The sequence below is a fragment of the Ambystoma mexicanum genome, chromosome 9, assembly GCF_040938575.1.
Source record: "Ambystoma mexicanum isolate Mex_15411 chromosome 9, UKY_AmexF1_1, whole genome shotgun sequence".
In the NCBI taxonomy this organism is placed as follows: domain Eukaryota; kingdom Metazoa; phylum Chordata; class Amphibia; order Caudata; family Ambystomatidae; genus Ambystoma; species Ambystoma mexicanum.
In genome coordinates this window covers 1,054,757,018-1,054,773,665 of record NC_090931.1, presented here as the reverse complement: position 1 = coordinate 1,054,773,665, position 16,648 = coordinate 1,054,757,018, and the positions used below count along the sequence as shown (strand labels likewise).

At 47.8% G+C, this 16,648-nt stretch overlaps 1 protein-coding gene across 3 annotated transcripts in view; it reads left to right on the top strand.

Annotated features, from left to right (window-relative positions):
- Positions 1-16,648, top strand: part of TANK (TRAF family member associated NFKB activator) — a 909,733-nt gene that overhangs the window by 459,264 nt on the left and 433,821 nt on the right. For all 3 annotated transcript variants that reach the window (XM_069616338.1, XM_069616339.1, XM_069616340.1), the window contains exon 4: positions 7,297-7,433. In XM_069616338.1, the coding sequence (XP_069472439.1) occupies positions 7,297-7,433 (137 nt within the window). The remainder of the gene's footprint in view (positions 1-7,296; positions 7,434-16,648) is intronic.

Here is a 16,648-nt window from a genome sequence, read left to right as displayed (position 1 = left end):
TCACTCCCAATCACACGTATGGCTTTGTACTCTGTGCACCTACCAGCATCTGCAGGTGGGCTCACTCCTGCCTCTGTCTTTCCTATGCCGTGGATGCCTTCGAGGTGCATTACACTGCTACAGCGCTCCTCCCACGATTGCAGCTTCAGAGGGGATGCAGGGCCTCCACCAGTACCAGTGCTGTGTTGGCGGTGTGCTGTGATGAGGTTGCGCACCCAGAGCCTGAGGTCATCCCACCTCTTGTGGCACTCCTTCACTGAGCGTGTGGTCACGCCAACCACTGTGCACTTGCGTGCTGCCTCTGCCCACACCTCCTTGCGGCGTTGCTGAGTAGCGCGCCGCTGATCTGCACTAAAGAGCATTTCAGCATGCTCAACAATGTGCTCCACCAGTACTGTGAGCTCAGCCTCACTGAAGCGCTGCTTTCTCTGTCTGCGTGCTGGTATCCTGCATGCCATTATGGTGTTGGATGGTTTGTCAGTCTCAGAGAGGTGATCTGACCTCTGTTGTCTGAGGATGGCAGTGGATTGTGCTTTATATAATGGCCGCCTCTCTGTTTCCGGTTTTTTCCCTGCGGTCATGGTATTTCCGCTTCCGGTGTTTCCGTGTCGGCGGGGGCGGACACGGTTCTAGCGCCGTTTTCTGTGGCGCTAAGTCCGTGCGCGTAGGTGTTTACGTGACGGCGTTGACTCTGTTTCCGCCTCGGTGTGTTGCACGCGACCCACGTGCCGTAATCGACCCTTCTTTCCGCAACCTTGCGGTCGCGAAAGCAGAGTCACCGTCGACACGGAATCACTGCATTCCAGCAAAGCGGACTCATAATGAGGCCCATGGTATACCTTCTAAATGGTGCCAAAGTATTTTCCAAATTGGACCTGAACAAGGTTTATCACCAGCTGGTCCTGAGCCTGGAGAGCTGCTACATCACGTTTGTAACGCACCTGGGGTTATACAGGTACCAATGATTGAGTTTTGGGATCTCATCAGCGGTGGACATTTTCCAAGCAGAGATACACAATGTAATTAATCACATTCCGAATTGCATCAATTACAGTGATGACATTCTGGGGTTTGGCATGAATGTGGAAAAACATGACGATACACTTGCCAGATTTTGTATGGTGTTAGAAGCAGCCAATCTCACGTTGAATCGAGACAAGTGTGAGTTCTGAAAGGGAACCCTCCAGTTCTTCAGGCACATTTTTTTCAGAGAAGGGCATCACCCCAGATACTGAGAAGGTTGCCGCCCTTAATTATACGCTGCCTCCAACAAATGTCTTGTAACTTTGCTTTTTTTCTAGGGCTGGCAAGTTATTGTACGAGTTACATTAAGGATTTCGCCACCATCAGTGAACCGTTGAGGGCCCTCACAAAGCAGCAGGTACCATTTTAGTGGTCGACAGCGTGCCAAAAGGCATTTACAACCATTTGTGACCGGATAGCAGAGGCCAAAAAGGAACGTTTGGCCGACGTCTGGGCCTGTGAATATTTTCATTTACTTCTTTATGGGAAGCTGTTTACAATAATCAAAGATCACCAGGCCCTATTTTTCTTATATGGAAACCCTCAGGTGGAAATGCCCCCTCGCATTGCTTCATGGGGTCTGCGGTTGCAAGACTATGCATTTACCATCATTCACTGGCCAGGGAAGGAGGACAAACCAGCCAACCTTCTCTCCCGTCATCCAACAGCAGAGAATGTATCAGAACCGTCAGTGGCTGATCGATACATCAGCTACCTATTACAATATGCAGTTCTGCATGGAGTGGACCCGGTGAGGATGATGCAAGAAGTAGAAAGAGCCGCAACCATTCAAATTGTTATTGAGGGTTTGAGGTCGGGGAGGTGGAGGCGGCGAGCCAAGGAGAGGGGTTGGCTCGAATTGGCAGAAGTGCAGAGAGATGTGAATAGCCTTCTCTAGGTAAAAGAAGAACTTGCTGTTGTAGGAAGGATTCCTGCTCAAAGGCAATAAGATGGTGGGACCCACACCACAGAGGAAGCAAATGGTTGAATTGGCACATGAAAGACACCAGGGAATCGTGTCAACCAAAAGGATGTTGAGACAGAAGATATGGTTTCCCCAACTAGACTCAATGGTAGAAGACCTACAAAAAGAGTGCCCCACCCGCTGTCTGATCACACCCACCAGACACCCCAAACCTCTGAGAATGACTGACCTCCCAGCAGGGGTGTGGCAGGAAGTAGCCGTTGACTTCTTCGGGCCAATTGAAGGGGGGGGAACTACGTGCTGGCACTCGTGGATGAATATTCACGGTTCGAAGCACAGATGGTATCTTCCACGGCTGCCCACCATGTCATTCCAGTACTAGACTGAACATTCACCGCATATGGCATTCCAAGACAGGTGAAGTCAGACAACGGGCCTCCATTTACAAGCCAAAACTTTAAATCATTCGCTAAATAAATGGGGTTCAGCCACAGAAAGATAACTCCCGTTATGACAGCAGGCCAACGGGACAGTCGAGCGATTTATGGCCAATTTGAAGAGAGCACGCCAGATATCACACTTAACAGGACAGTCGTATGAACAGGGGCTACATCATTTATTTATTTATTTTTAATTTTTATAGAGCACCACATGCCCGGAGGCCTCAGGGCGCACAAAAAAACAGACATAACGTACGACGAGCAGAAAAGATGGTCAACGATCATAGAGAGAGGTCAAGGGAACAGACCCAGATTAGCCAGGTTTAAGATTGAAAAGGTACATTTTTATTTCCTTCTTGAAGAGAGGCAGATTATCTGCCAGACGTATGTGGCCTGGAAGAAGGTTCCATTGCAGGTGAGCCTGGGTGTCAAAGGAGGTCCCTCCAAAGTGCACCAGTTTATTTCTGGTCTGGAAGAAAGTTGGTGCGGAAGAGGAACGAAGGTTCTGTGTGCTCACATGTGGCTGTACACGATCAATGAGATATGCCGGCTAGGTTTTAGAATGCCATTTGAAGACCCAAGTCAGGACTTTGTGTGTGATCCTGTGTTTTATTGGCAGCTTTGGGACGTGCTCTGGTAGTCTCGCAGCAACTGATCTGGTGGACCATTCCCTAATGGTGACAAGACTGGGGGAGGTCACCCATTGCTCCAATCAAGCTTCTCAGTGGATATCTTACTTTCTTGGTCACCTGGTGCACCTTCGGCAAAAAAAAAATGTTTGGACGCTTAACTTTTTTATTTTTGAATGAATCATTACGATACATTTCAGTCTGGTATGGCCCGCAGACTTTTAATCACTTTCAAAATTATATATATATATATATATATATAGGAGACAAGTAATTTTTCCATCTCCTCCTTCTCCTGTCCCATGCACTTCTGTGATCTGAATGACACCTGGCCTAGTAGGATTGTTGTCTGTCTTCCCTCTGTTCCCCCTCCCTTGCCTCGTCGCGCCATGAAACACTTGTATATAGGCACGTTATAAATGTCATATATCATATCATATCATATCCTGATCAAGGTAGATTGTTTCTCCAGGCCCCAGAGCACTTGTATTCTTAAATTATCCCACTTGGCAGGCTGGTCAGGGCAGGAGGAAGGGGGCGGCCCAATGAATATCATTAATATAAAAAAGGTGATGATCTTGCATGCGCTTTCACCCTGAGAATCAGTCTTTTATCCACACTAATTAGTCTTACCCAGATGGTGCTTTCGTAGTAGTCTTTAAGCAAGACCCTGGTAGTTCTGTCAACATGACCATGCATTCTGTCGTTGTGGATAGCATCAACCCAGTGCATCTGAGACCGGATACACTGGAACTGCATTTAAGCCAGAAAGTTCAGTGTCATAGTTCTTTATTCCCATCATCGACTACACTGATCAGGCAGTCAGGATTACTGCATGGGTCCTGTACAGTCTCACCTCACAGGGACTGCCCGTGAAGTTGTGGCCCACACAGCGTCTCAATAAAGGAAGACGCGGACACCAGGAACGTTACCACGCTTACTCTTACTACTACTGCCCATTCATTTTCCCATAGACAAAAAAGGTAAATTTTTGCCAAACTGCATAGCCTACACTGATGGATGGATTTGGACTAAGTCTGAAACAACTTGGGCACAAAGCGTTGACTGGTGCATTTCAGGATCATGGTTTTCAGAAATGAAACAACTGCAATCTTGTTTTTCTCTCGATGGGGTCAAAAAACATACAAATGCCATCAGGGTAGAGGTAGGGGGATGGCTAGAAAGCACTAAGTGAAATTTGGGAGTTGGAAGAGGTCCAGGGACTGAGTTGCAACACATGGCTTTCTGTAGCCTCGGCTATAGACGCGAATATGATATGATATTTTATTTGTATCGCACTCTTACACAGGTGTTTTCACAGGTGAATAGCCGACATCTGAATGCAAACTGCGTCACAGAGGCAGCGTGTGCTCTGGGGTGAAACAGAGAGGGCAGGGGAGGTGAGGCAGCCGTCTGGGCAGTGGGGGGAGCTGGCACAGATGAGGGGGGCATTTGGTGATGGCCTGGGGGGGCCAGGGACGCATTTTCTTTTTCCGGCTGTTTTGCCGATATTCACGGCTATATCCGAGGTTACAAAGGACTATAGATAACCACGGGTTTGTGTAGTTCGGTACCAGTGGTTACGTATGTTTTTGGAAAGATATTTTTCTAACTATAGTAATGTGGGGAGGGAAAAATCACTAGCTATGGCTGAAGGCAATGGCTAAATTGCCAACCAGATCGCCCATTCATGGAGTAACCGGGACAGACCCTGCTTAGCTTTAAAGTGAGGAAGTGGCCAGCCTCCTCAGTCCATGTTGCCTGATAAATCAGCCAAACTTACAAGACCTCTTAGAGGAATGGGACGGCCCTTTGCTTGCTTTAAAGCTAAGCAGGGACAGCCCTGCTTTAAATCTAAGCAGGGTCAGTCCCGATTACTGCATGGATGGGCAACCGAATGGGCATCTGAATTATTTACTTTTTCAAAACCGTGCTACTTTTAGTCCTTGAAGGTTTTGCACTCAGACACACTTTTTTACCTTTTACTAAATTGCATTCTGGTATTTGTAGTCTCCCAGTCAATAATACAAAATAAAAACAATAGGTATTTTTACAGCAACAGTGGGTTTCCTAGCCCTGCAGTAACTGGAACAAACCCTGCTTAGCTTCAAAGTGAGGAAGGGGTCAGCCTACTAAGACCATGTTGCCTAATATATGGGTCCCCCTTAGAAGAACACTTAGAGAAACATGTCCCAAGGGGTCTGGATCCTTCCTTGCTTTGAAACTAAGCAGGATCGGTCCCGGTTACTGCATGGATGACAGAGAGTCCACGGTTCTGAATGCTGTGTATTTTCTTAGTTTTAAATATCTCATAAGACACGGCATCTGTATTTTTATAAAACAGAAAAAATGAAATGTAAAAAAATCACATTTATGCTGAAAACTGCTATTCGAGAACCCTGGCCTTAAGGAGTTCGAGACACAGCACTTAACCATTATGCTACAATTATGTTATTGTTTGGATTTTCACAAGTTTTATACCTAGCATTTTATAACCAAACATATTAAATTATAGGCCAAGTATGAAATGCATGGCCCATGAAGCACTAAGCCATTGTGGCCTATTGGTTAAATGCTGGGTCTCGAACTCTGGCAGACCCGGGTTCAAGGCTGTATGTTTTTTTTATTTAACTAATTTAATTTAATTAAAAGAAAAGCAACCAGGACTGACCCTGCTTAGCTTCAAACTGAGTAAAAGGCCAGCCCCCTCAGGCCATGATCAAGACCACTTAGAGCAACATGGCATGTGGGGCTACCCCCTTCCTCACTTTGAAGTTGAGCAGTACTGTGCGTATATTCATGGGCTTCAGCTTTTGATTTTCGCTATGGGTGCAGGAAGTACCTGGGCATATGTTATTCTTGCAGCCGGTAATTTCTTTCCCGTTTCCGTTCTGCTCAAATGTGGATAGTTGGAGTCGTGCGATGTATCACAACAGTCACCAAGAGACTGGCCATAAAACAAGGGGATTGAAACATGGGATAGGACATTTCCGCATGCAGAGTTTGGTCAGGCGGTTCTGAAGAACCTTTTTGCTTCGTCTTAGATTTGAGGCAGGTTACAACAGCTCCACCCTTTGTCTCCTGTTCGGTGGAATCACCCACAAGGATGGAGGAAAGGGGATGGGACATATGAGTAATTAAAGTTACTCACTGTAGTGACTAGAGTACTTATAGTCCATAGTCCCCTTTCCTGGAATAAAGACATTGAGAATTCCAAATCTGTCCTCTTCAGCTCATGGAATGGAGTCAGGGCACTGACTTCAGCACAGCACCCGCAGATTTGTTTTACACACAGTTTTCTTTGGATTTTTGAAATGACAACATTCACAGCGAGCAGGAAATTAGACCAACATCACTGTTTTTCCAGATACTTGTCTCATTTGTGGGATCTAGAAGGTCTCGGGAGAGCTTGTTGGCATATCTGGGGTGTGAAGCTAAATCTTCCCGAAGCCCTTCTATAACCCGGCCTAAACAGTGACGTGCTTTGTGCCCCGCCATACATGGGACATTGAGTATATTTGACAGGACTGGCTGCAGACAGTTTGGCCACTGCAAGGCAGAGCGTGCCACTTGGCTGCTGCTGGAAGTAGTGTGCATAGTGGTATGTGGACAACATCAGGGCATATGATGGCAAAACCACACATTTAATTGTAGTACCTGGAAATTAGAGCTTGTACCTTGTACAGTCTTTCGATCAGTACCTGGGCGTATGGTGGCTGTTGCTGTCAAAGGAGGTTGGACCTGGGCATTTGCCAGTTGTTTAATCGCATATATGGCTGTACATAGCATATGATAGGATTACATGGGTGGATCTTTGAGACTGGGTCTGACATTTTAATAGCAGTTCCTGCCAATAAGAGGCTATACTTGGCATGTGAATACAATACTTGTGTACGTGAGGCCAATTCTGGGCATATGATAGGGGTAGCTGAGCAATTGAGAGGGCAAGTGTCCTTAAACAAATCAGAACTATTGTGTTTGTCATTCCTTACTTTCCCTAGTGCGCCTTCCTACTTGCTACTGATTAGGGAAGCACTAACAATCATGGGAACCTATGTAAGAATAGGTGGAGTAGATTCTTTGTAAGCAAATCTTTTATCATGACCTCCTACATAGTATTTGGAGCTGAAGAAACTTCATGACTTTTATTTTTGTTGATGTGTGTTTGATTTGAGATGGAGTAGACATGTAACAATATGGCAGTCGTATTTGTTTTGACTCCTGAGCTTTTGTCTTCTTCTCCCTTAGCAAATACTCAGTCTTTTTGTATTTTTTGCAGGTAATGCGTATGGCATAGCTCATTGCCTACCTCATGAAGAAACTGAGGCAAGGAGAAGGGATGGGCATCTCAATTTGACTTCAGAACAGCTTCAAGAAAAGTTGAAAGCAGCTCTGCAAGCAGAAAAACACTTTAAGGTATGGCATGCTTCTTATAAGTATAAGTGTGTTTTTACACTGCATGTGCCACACTAGTACGGAATTCTGAACTTTAGCTTGTGCGGCATCTAGTTAGAAATGTGACTGTTAGCATGTACCGCACCTAGATGGAATCCCACAATTGCAAGGACAGCAGTGCCAACTAACCAACCAACTAACAATTCCATCCCTCTGCATACACCTCTCAAACTATAACCAAACACAACCACAAGCCTAAAACTCAGCAATCCGCACAAACTTCACAACAATTCAACAACAAAACAAACCACGCATAGACTTGCACAACAGCACACGACGACTATGGACCATAAAACACCCCGAGCCCAGCCAACGGACCCACCGGCTGAGGCTGCCAACAGCACATCACTGCTCTCTTGCACTTTTCCAGCTTATTCCCACTAACCCACCCCCTCTCCTCCCCTTTTTCAGAGCCGCCAGAGCGCCAGGGGACCACTTCGGTGGTGATAGTGCGCGGTACAAATGTCCTTTAACATGAACGTAACAGCACAAAAGGTTCAGAGAACCTGACCTGTAACAATTCATGTGTATTTTTTTGTAATATATATTTTTTATTGTTTTCTTAGTTTAAAAACTCCACAGCACACCCGACAGTGAACGTTACAATATTACAACATCATATGCATTGACATGTGTATACCACTGCCATCCCATACCCTCCCCCCCTTAACTCGAGCTTACTCCTCGCACCTCTACTTATTCTCTCCCAGGGGCGCCTTTCCTTCCGTTCTCCCAGAAGTATCATGTTCACTTGAGCTTGCTCGGGTGGGTTCGCTTAATGTGGCCACTAGTAGTCTCCAGGCCGTCAGTATTCCCACTTCATCATCCTCCCCCCTGTAAGCTGCTTCGTACCATACTGCCGTTTCCGCTTCAACCCATTTCAGAAGGTCTTGCCACCACACCTCTATCTTGAGTCTCTGGCTAGATTTCCACCCCATAGCTATTCTGCATTTGGCTAAAATATAAGGCAAGTCCTTAAGTTTGCATACATGTTTCATTTTACATGGTCTAGAGAATCCTCCTACCATGCCTGCCCATACCGATTCCACATTTAACTTGATACCTTTCTCTGCAAGTCAGGGGGTGACCTCCCACCCAGAATTTTCGAATCTCCGGACATGCCTAAAACATGTGTGTCATCCCCGCATTTACTTCCCCACATTTGGGGCATATTTGTGTCTCAATGCTCTTAAATCGGGCTATCTTTTGAGGGGTCATATACGCCATATGGGTCACATATAGCTGAATCTGTTGTAACCTAGCATTCCTGGATACTTTCTTGTCGTACCTCTGTGCTCTTTCCCATTGCCCATCCTTCATAGGTTCACCCGCGTCCTCCTCCCACTCCCATCTCAATTGGGTCACCTCTTTCCCCACCCTGGACATTACTAGTTCGTAAATCTGGGATACCTTGTGCCCTCCTTCCGAGATATCATATATTGGGCCTCATTACGACCCAGGCGGTAAGTTACCGCCTGGGCCGTGACTTTACCACCATGGCGTAAACTACGTTTACGCCATGGTGGTTGGCGGACTTACCGCCCCATTCCGAGTTTGGCGGGGCGGTAAGTCCCCAATCCCCATTTACCCTTCCCCATTCCCATTTTTGCCCCATAGGGCATAATGGGAGTGGGGAAGGCGTTAATTACGCCACCGTAAATTACGGTGGCGTAATTAACTCCATGGTCCCTTAGCGCCATGGATTTTAACACCTGCTAAAAGCAGGTGTTAAATCCGCCATGGCGCTAAGGGACCTCGTACTCAGGCGGTAAGGGTCGGCGCTGTTTACGGCGCCGTAAACCCCTTACCGCCTGGGTCGTAATGAGGCCCATTGTCTCTATGGCAGAATCTGGTTGATCTTCTAGCGCTATTTCCGATCTTATCTGCTTTATCAGTCTAATGTAGGCAATATATTCCCCAGGGTGCACTCCAGTAGCTTGCATTAGTGTTGTGAATTCCAATGCCTTCCCATCTCGCCACACATCTCCTAGTGTTGCTATGCCCACCGGTTCCCAGTGTCTACGTATCATCTTCCTTGGTTGTTCATCCACTCCCCTCAGTGCCACTAGCGGCACTTGGGGGAAGCACAGGGTCAGGTTTTCCTTGACCCGGCACGCCTTGCGCCATGTCTCCCATCCCAATTCTAACAACCTCGATCGCCCTTTTAGCTTGGGTTTGGGCAGCCATATTAGTTCTTTCAGGAAAAAAGGTGTACATTCAGACCTCAGCAGTCAGGACTCTGCTGTTGTGTCTTCAGTTAGCCACTTAGCCACGTACTGTAGTTGCCCAGTCAGATGGTATATTTCAAAGTTGGGCAATCTTATGCCTCCTTTCTCATACGCATTCTGTAGCTTCCATAAAGCAACCTTATTCAGGTATTATGCCAGATGACGCTTCTACATAAGCTCTGTAGTTTATCAATGAAGCTTTTGGGCAACATGTAGGGGATATTCACAAAGAAGTGCAATAGCCTGGGCAATACAACCATTTTCAACAATGCTACCCTTCCCATCATAGCCAGGGGGAGTTTATCCCAGAACTTCATGCTGTTTTCAATGTTAGCTACTGCTTTCTCTGTGTTATATTTGTGTTCATCTTCTACATTGAACAATTCATGTGTTCATTGGCTTCTGACTGTCCTATTTTGGGATTCGAGACATGGGGATAGGGAGGAGGTCACTAATTCACAAAGGTTATGGATAAACTATTGTTGGTTATTGAAAAGAAATGTATAAATATAAAATAATTATAAGTGAGTTTACTTGTAAAATTGAAAAGTCATTTTAAATAAAGAACCTCAACACATATTCATAAAGAAAATGCATTTATCACATGGGATCTATACTGATTTTTTTTTAACTTTATTTTTTGGATTTATGCATAACAACAAACAAACACCATTCCACCCGCTCTCCCCTCCCTCTCTCCCCCCCTGTGTCACTATTAGATGCAAGTGTTCTATGGTCGTTGGCTCCCCTTTTGGATGATTCATAGATAGCAGCGTTGTGGGATAGTCTGTTTTATCCAGTATTTCATGCGGTTTGTTCTCCTGAGTCCGAGTCTATTGCTGCTGTAAGCAGGTACGTGACATATGGACCCCATATTTCTGGTGGGTGTGCATGTAATGGGAGTGTATGCAGATATTCGGTGTCTATGTCTTGGCAGTACAGGATATCTTTTTTCCAAGCCTCTATAGAGGGGGCTAGGCCTCGGCCCCATGACATGGCTATTCTCCTGCGTGCCAACACCAAGAGGAGGGCTGTCCGTTTCCTTGTTGAGGGGTGTAGGTATTTGGTCAATCTGAGGAGGGCCACCAAGGGGAGCGGCGCCAGCTCTTCGCCTATTATTGCCGACACCATTTGTAGAACTTGAGACCAGAACCGGGAGACCACAGGGCAGCCCCAGGCTAGGTGAAAAAAGTCATACGCATGGGTGTTGCACTGCTTACACTGTGCTGAAGATTCTTGGTGTTGTCTGTGTTTTTTGGCCGGGGTGAAGTAGGTTTGGTGTACAAAGTTGAACTTAATTTGCTTGGAGCGTGTGTTTATAGCCACTTTCTGTGTTTGCCGCAGGATGTACGTCCAGTCTTCATCTGGTATCCTGGTTTGAGTGGCTTTTTTCCCAGCGTTCTTTTGTTCAGGCATCTATGGTCACTGTGTCCGTCAGTAGGGATTTATATATCAGTGAAGTTAGCCTCCCTTCAGCCTGCGCCTGGATCGTGTTGTGTAAGAGGTTCCATGTGCCTGGTTGTTTGGGAAATGATGGGAACATTGACTGCAGGGTGTACCGTAGCCTGAAGTACATGAATATGTCAAGTGACGAGTCGCCACCTCTCTCTCTGACCATCTGGGGAGTTATAAAAATGCGTTCGGGGAATAGATCGCCAAGCAATTGAACATTAAGTTTTCGGAGCGACTGGTGGAACGCCTTCTCGGCTGTCAGGGGGACGCCTGGGATGTATTTAACCAGCAGCAGAGGGGAGAATCTGACTTGTACTTTATATTTTCGTTCTAGTTTCTTCCAGATTGCATAGGTGGCGAGGACGGTATTCATTGTATTTTGGGGCACTGTTATGTGGCTGATGACAACTGCCCTCACTAGGTTGGGTGAGGCTAGGGCCCTTTCAATCTGTACGTGGGGACGGATGAAATGTGTAGTGTACCAGTGGCTCAGGAATTGTGCCTGGGCTGCCCAGAAGTATCTCCCCATGTCAGGGAGTGCTAGGCCGCCGTGGGATGTTGGTAGAATTAGGGTCGTGTAGGCTACTCTTGCCGGTTTTCCTGCCCATAGCAACTCTAGGATGAGGCTCTTAATTTTCTTTAAAAAAAGCTTGTGGAAGAAGTAGTGGTATGTTCGTGAATAGGTAAAGGAGCTTGGGGAGAACCATCATTTTGATTAAGGAGGCTCTACCCCAAAGTGTTAGTGGGAGTGATTTCCATCTCTGTATGCGCTCTTGGAGTGATTTCAGCATCGGCCCGTAATTGTCGTTATAGGTATCGTTGTGATTGAGGGACATATGGATGCCCAGGTACCGGACCCGGGAGTCTTCCCACTTGAACCCGTGGTCATCTACAAATTTAGTGGTTTGTTGTGTTAGGGGGAAAATCACTCATTTGGAGTGGTTGGTTTTGAGGCCTGAGGAATTACTGAATTTGATCACTTGCGCATTATTGGGTTGAGGTTCAGGGTCTTGCACAAATAGAACTACATCATCAGCGTATAGTGAGACGACTAGATTGTGGGGTCCGAAGGTCAGGCCTCGTGGAGTTGTTTGGCGTGCAGTTGCGAGGCTAGGGGTTCCATTATTAGAGCGAAAATAAGTGCTGACAGGGGGCAGCCCTGTCTGGTACCGCATTCTAGTTTTATGCTGGCTGACTTCGTGTTGCCCAGAGTGATGAAGGAGCGGGGGTCATTATAAAGTAGTGAGACCAGCTTAATGAAGAAATTGCCAAGTCCCATTCGTGTTAAAACTGCAAACATGAACGGCCATTCGACAGAGTCGAACGCTTTTTCCGTGCCGAGAAGGACTGCTATTGCTTGTTGCGATGGGTCGAGTGCCTCTATGACACCGAACAGCCTTCTGATGCCTTATGTTGTGCTGCGACCTGGGATGAACCCCGCCTGGTCGCCTAGCACCAGTGCGGGCATGAAGGGAAGTAGTCGTTTTGTCAGAATTTTGGCCAGTATTTTATTGTGTAGGTTAATTAGGGAAATTGGCCTATAGGAGGCACAGTCTGGGGGTTTACCTGTCTTGTGCAATAGGATGGCATTGGCCTCGCGCATCGTTGGTGGGAGTGTTGCGTGTTCTAAGGCTTCTTCATACACCTGTAGTAGGAGCGGGGCTAAGGTAGTTGCATAGGCTTTGTAGAATGTGCCTGTAAGGCCATCTGGGCCTGGGCCTTTGGTGTTTGGAAGGTGTTTTATGGCTGAGGTAATCTCTTCTACCGATATGGATACATTTAGTGGTTCCCTGAGTTCGCTAATCACCCAGTAGAGTTCTGTGTCGTTTAAGTAGTTTTGTAATGCCTCGGGGTATGGATTGTGCTTTGAGCTGTATAGAGTCTGATAGAATTTATGGAACTCCTTCACGATGCTCTCTTCAGTGTATACTAGGGTTCCTTGTGGGTCACAGATTCGTTCTACACGAGTGGGTATTCTGTCGAGCGCTATCAGGTATGCTAGTAGGGCCCCAGGTTTTTGGCCTTCACCATATTGCCGGACTTGGTGCCTGCGGATGAGGAACTTTAGTTCTTGGGTGGCTGTTTCATTACATTTTTGTAGTTCTACTTTTATATCACCTTGATGTTGTGGTTCGTTGGTCGTGGTGCTTTTGCGTTCAAGCTCCTTTAGACGGTTTTCACTGGTTGCTAGTTCACGCCTGATCCGTTTCAGTATGCCGTTCTCTTTTGCCATACATACGCCTCGTACATAGCATTTCAATGTCTCCCACAGTGTGCCCGCGGATTCGACGGAGTCTTGGTTTACCTCTAGGAAGGTGGTGATTTCTTGCTGTAGTTCCGTTGCGAACACTGTGTCTGACAGTGAACTTGGTTTAAATCTCCAGTGAAGCGTGGCCGGCTTGGTGTTGGGTAGGGTGCATTCCAGAGTTACCATTGAGTGATCAGAGAGAGTTCTGGGGAGGATGTGACTGGGTCCCCATTGAAATGGGCTCTGTGCTGATACCATAAGGTAGTCAATGCGCGAGTCGGTGTTGTGGACAGCGGAATGAAATGAAAAGTCTCTCATGTCACCGTTGGCTTGTCTCCAAGCGTCAATCAGGTCGAATGCTTGGCAGATTTCTTTGATTTGTAGACTGGCTTTGGAGGGACGAGCAGTTGTGGCATGTGACTTGTCAATTTGACGGTCCAGCGTTGTGTTGAAGTCAGCTCCCCAGACGATTGTGCCAGGGTTATTCGTTCCCAAGTGTGACATGATCCAATTGAAGTTATTTGAGCTGTCTACGTTGGGGGCATAGGAGTTTACTAAGATTATCTCGTTCCCTGCTAAGATCCCCCTCACCAGTACTGCTCTTCCGTCAGAGTCCTTCTTGGATTCTATTAGGCTGAAGCCTGTTTTCCTATCAATCAGGATGGCCACCCCTCTCGCGTATGATGAGTATGACGAAAAGTACCTGTGACAGCCCCATGATCTGGCCCAGTGGCGTTCCGAGTCGGGAAGGAGATGGGTCTCTTGTAACATAACTATGTCGATTTTGTGTCTCTTGAGATATTGTAGGATCCTTCTGGTCTTTGCCGGTTGGTTGCCCCCACGGATGTTCCAGGTAGCTACTTAAAACAGTTCTGGTGGACGGGTGATGGTTGTTGGAGTGCGGCCCTTCGGTGGGATGTAGGGAGCTGTGGGTACCCTCTGGATTGTGGGGTGCTGTTAGTTTCCTGAGTGACGGGGGTGAGGGCCTGATGTCGAGCCGTGGTGGAAGAAAGGCAGGCTGTAGGTGGCGACTTCTTAAAACTGTTTTCCCTCCCTCGTGTGGGCAACTCCCAACTGGCCCACATTGATCCCTCCCTTGTGAACAAAAACGGAGACATCAGCAGTGTTGTGCTTGTCTGCTCCTTTGGTCAGGAGGCGTTCTGCAGCGGTGCAGGTCCGTCCTCGACTTTCTTCTTCCTTGTTAATAGACAACTCTGTTAACTTAGCTGTGCAAGGAGCCCTAGGGGCTTCCCAAGTTGCACGGCCTTGGAGTGTTTCGCTCCTATGTTGTTTCTTCGGAACAAATGGTAGGTTTTGGCATGTCGGTATTAGCGCCACTGACTTTATGTTCGGTTATGTTGTGTTTCTGTTATTTCTTTCTCTTTGTGCTCGTGCCTGGTTGGTGTTTAGGCCAGGACATCCTGCTTGATCTAGGAATTTGTTTGCCTCTTCCGGTGTCTGGAAAAAATGGACCTTTCCCCCATGTTGGATTCTGAGACGTGCTGGGAACAGCAATGAGTACGTAATTTGATTGTCTTTGAGTCTTTGCCTGGTGGAGGTGAATGATCTTCTTTGAGATTGGACTGCTGGCGAAAAGTCTGGATGAAAGTGGATTCTGTCCCCTTCATGGTGGATCTCTCCTTTCTCCCTGGCCAGTCAGAGGATGATATCACAATCCTTGTAATTGAGTAATTTGGCAATTATTGGCCTGGCAGGGGCACCTGGGATAGGTTTGGAGGAAGGGATCCTGTGTGCTCTTTCTACCACAAACAGGCGCCAGATTGGTGTTCACTTACCCGATGATCCGGATATTGTTCCTTCGGGAGCGACCCTCTAAATCTTCACATCTGGAAGTGGATACTTTGATTTGGGATTTGAGTTGGGTGACTCTTGCTCCCAGGGTCACTGCGCCACACGTTGTTCGACCTAATTGAGGTGCTCAGTATGGGTGTCTATCCGATGCTGGAGGAGATCTACTTTCGAGTCAAGGCCATCCATTTTGTTGTTTCGACTCCCTATGCCTGCTTTCAGGTCCACTTGGAGCCCTTTGATATCTGTGGAGGAGGTTCCTTCCTCCATTTGGAATCCGCTGGCAGTAGGGATCTCTGGCTCCTCTTGTAGTCTAGGGGTTTTAGGGACTGTTCCGGACTCAAAGTTTAGTTTTCTTTGTGACTGATCTGTCCTCCCCATTGGACCTGCGCAGATGGGGGTTATTTCGTATTGGTTTAGGCACTTGTATGTGGTTTCGAGGCGCTGGTTGTCTTCCTTCAAGGAATTGTGATGTGTGTTTTGCAGCAGGGGTTGAGGATAGCAAAGTGTTCTTTTGGGTCTGCGGAGCACGGGTGCAGCGTCTAGTTCTATTGCCAAGTGCCAATTTTGTAGGTCCCAGAGGGGCTTGGTGATTCAGTAGTGGATGGGTAGGGAGTTTTGTAACCCACACAGTGAGGTTTTACATGCAATTTATCCTTTCTGGTGTTGCGGGGGTATGGTAGTTTCCCTCTATTGCTTTTTGCTGGAATAGGAGGTCTTGGCGTATAGTTCCCTAGGCCAGGTAGGGAGGGCTGGAGGGGGCCGTGCTGGCTCAACAGGGTTTGTGGCCTGAGAGCAGTGACAGTCTGAGTGCGCAGGGGGGGGGGGGGTTCAGGCGGGACTTCCAGCAGTTAACTCAGCGATACCCCCCTGCATGCTCCGTACCTGTGTGCGGTGGCTTGTAGCTCGGCGTCCGCTCCTAGACCTCTGTCCGCTCCTCCGACCCCATGAAGAGCCGTCTCCGCCCGGACGGGGAGGGAGGAGGACTGCCGCCTTTGGTTTTTGGGTTGACGTCCGCACCCTGGTTTCCTCGTCTCGCGCAGCAGGCCTGGTTGTGAGGGGAGAGGGGGAGCCGGGGGAGCGGCACGGACCCACACCCTGCCTAGCACTCCTCTCGTGCAGGCGACCAGGCGTCAGCCCGGTTCGCTCGGGGTATGCCGTTTGAGCCGCGGCTGCCAGTTGTTTTCTTTGGATCAGGCCTCAGGTGCCGTGGTAGAGTTGCTGATGTGGGGGGGCTGAGGGGGATCTGTCCTCAGCATTCACCCGCGGCTTGTGGGCATTCGGGGTGGTTCTGCCTCGTGAGGATGTGGAGGGGGTGGGCAGCTTCCTCTCGCCTGTATCCCACTCGGGCTCAGGCCGTCACCCCACACCCCGGCTTCTAATGGGCCTGCTTGCTTCTCACGGCGCCGGTTCGAGGAGTAGCATTACGGGTCGTAGGC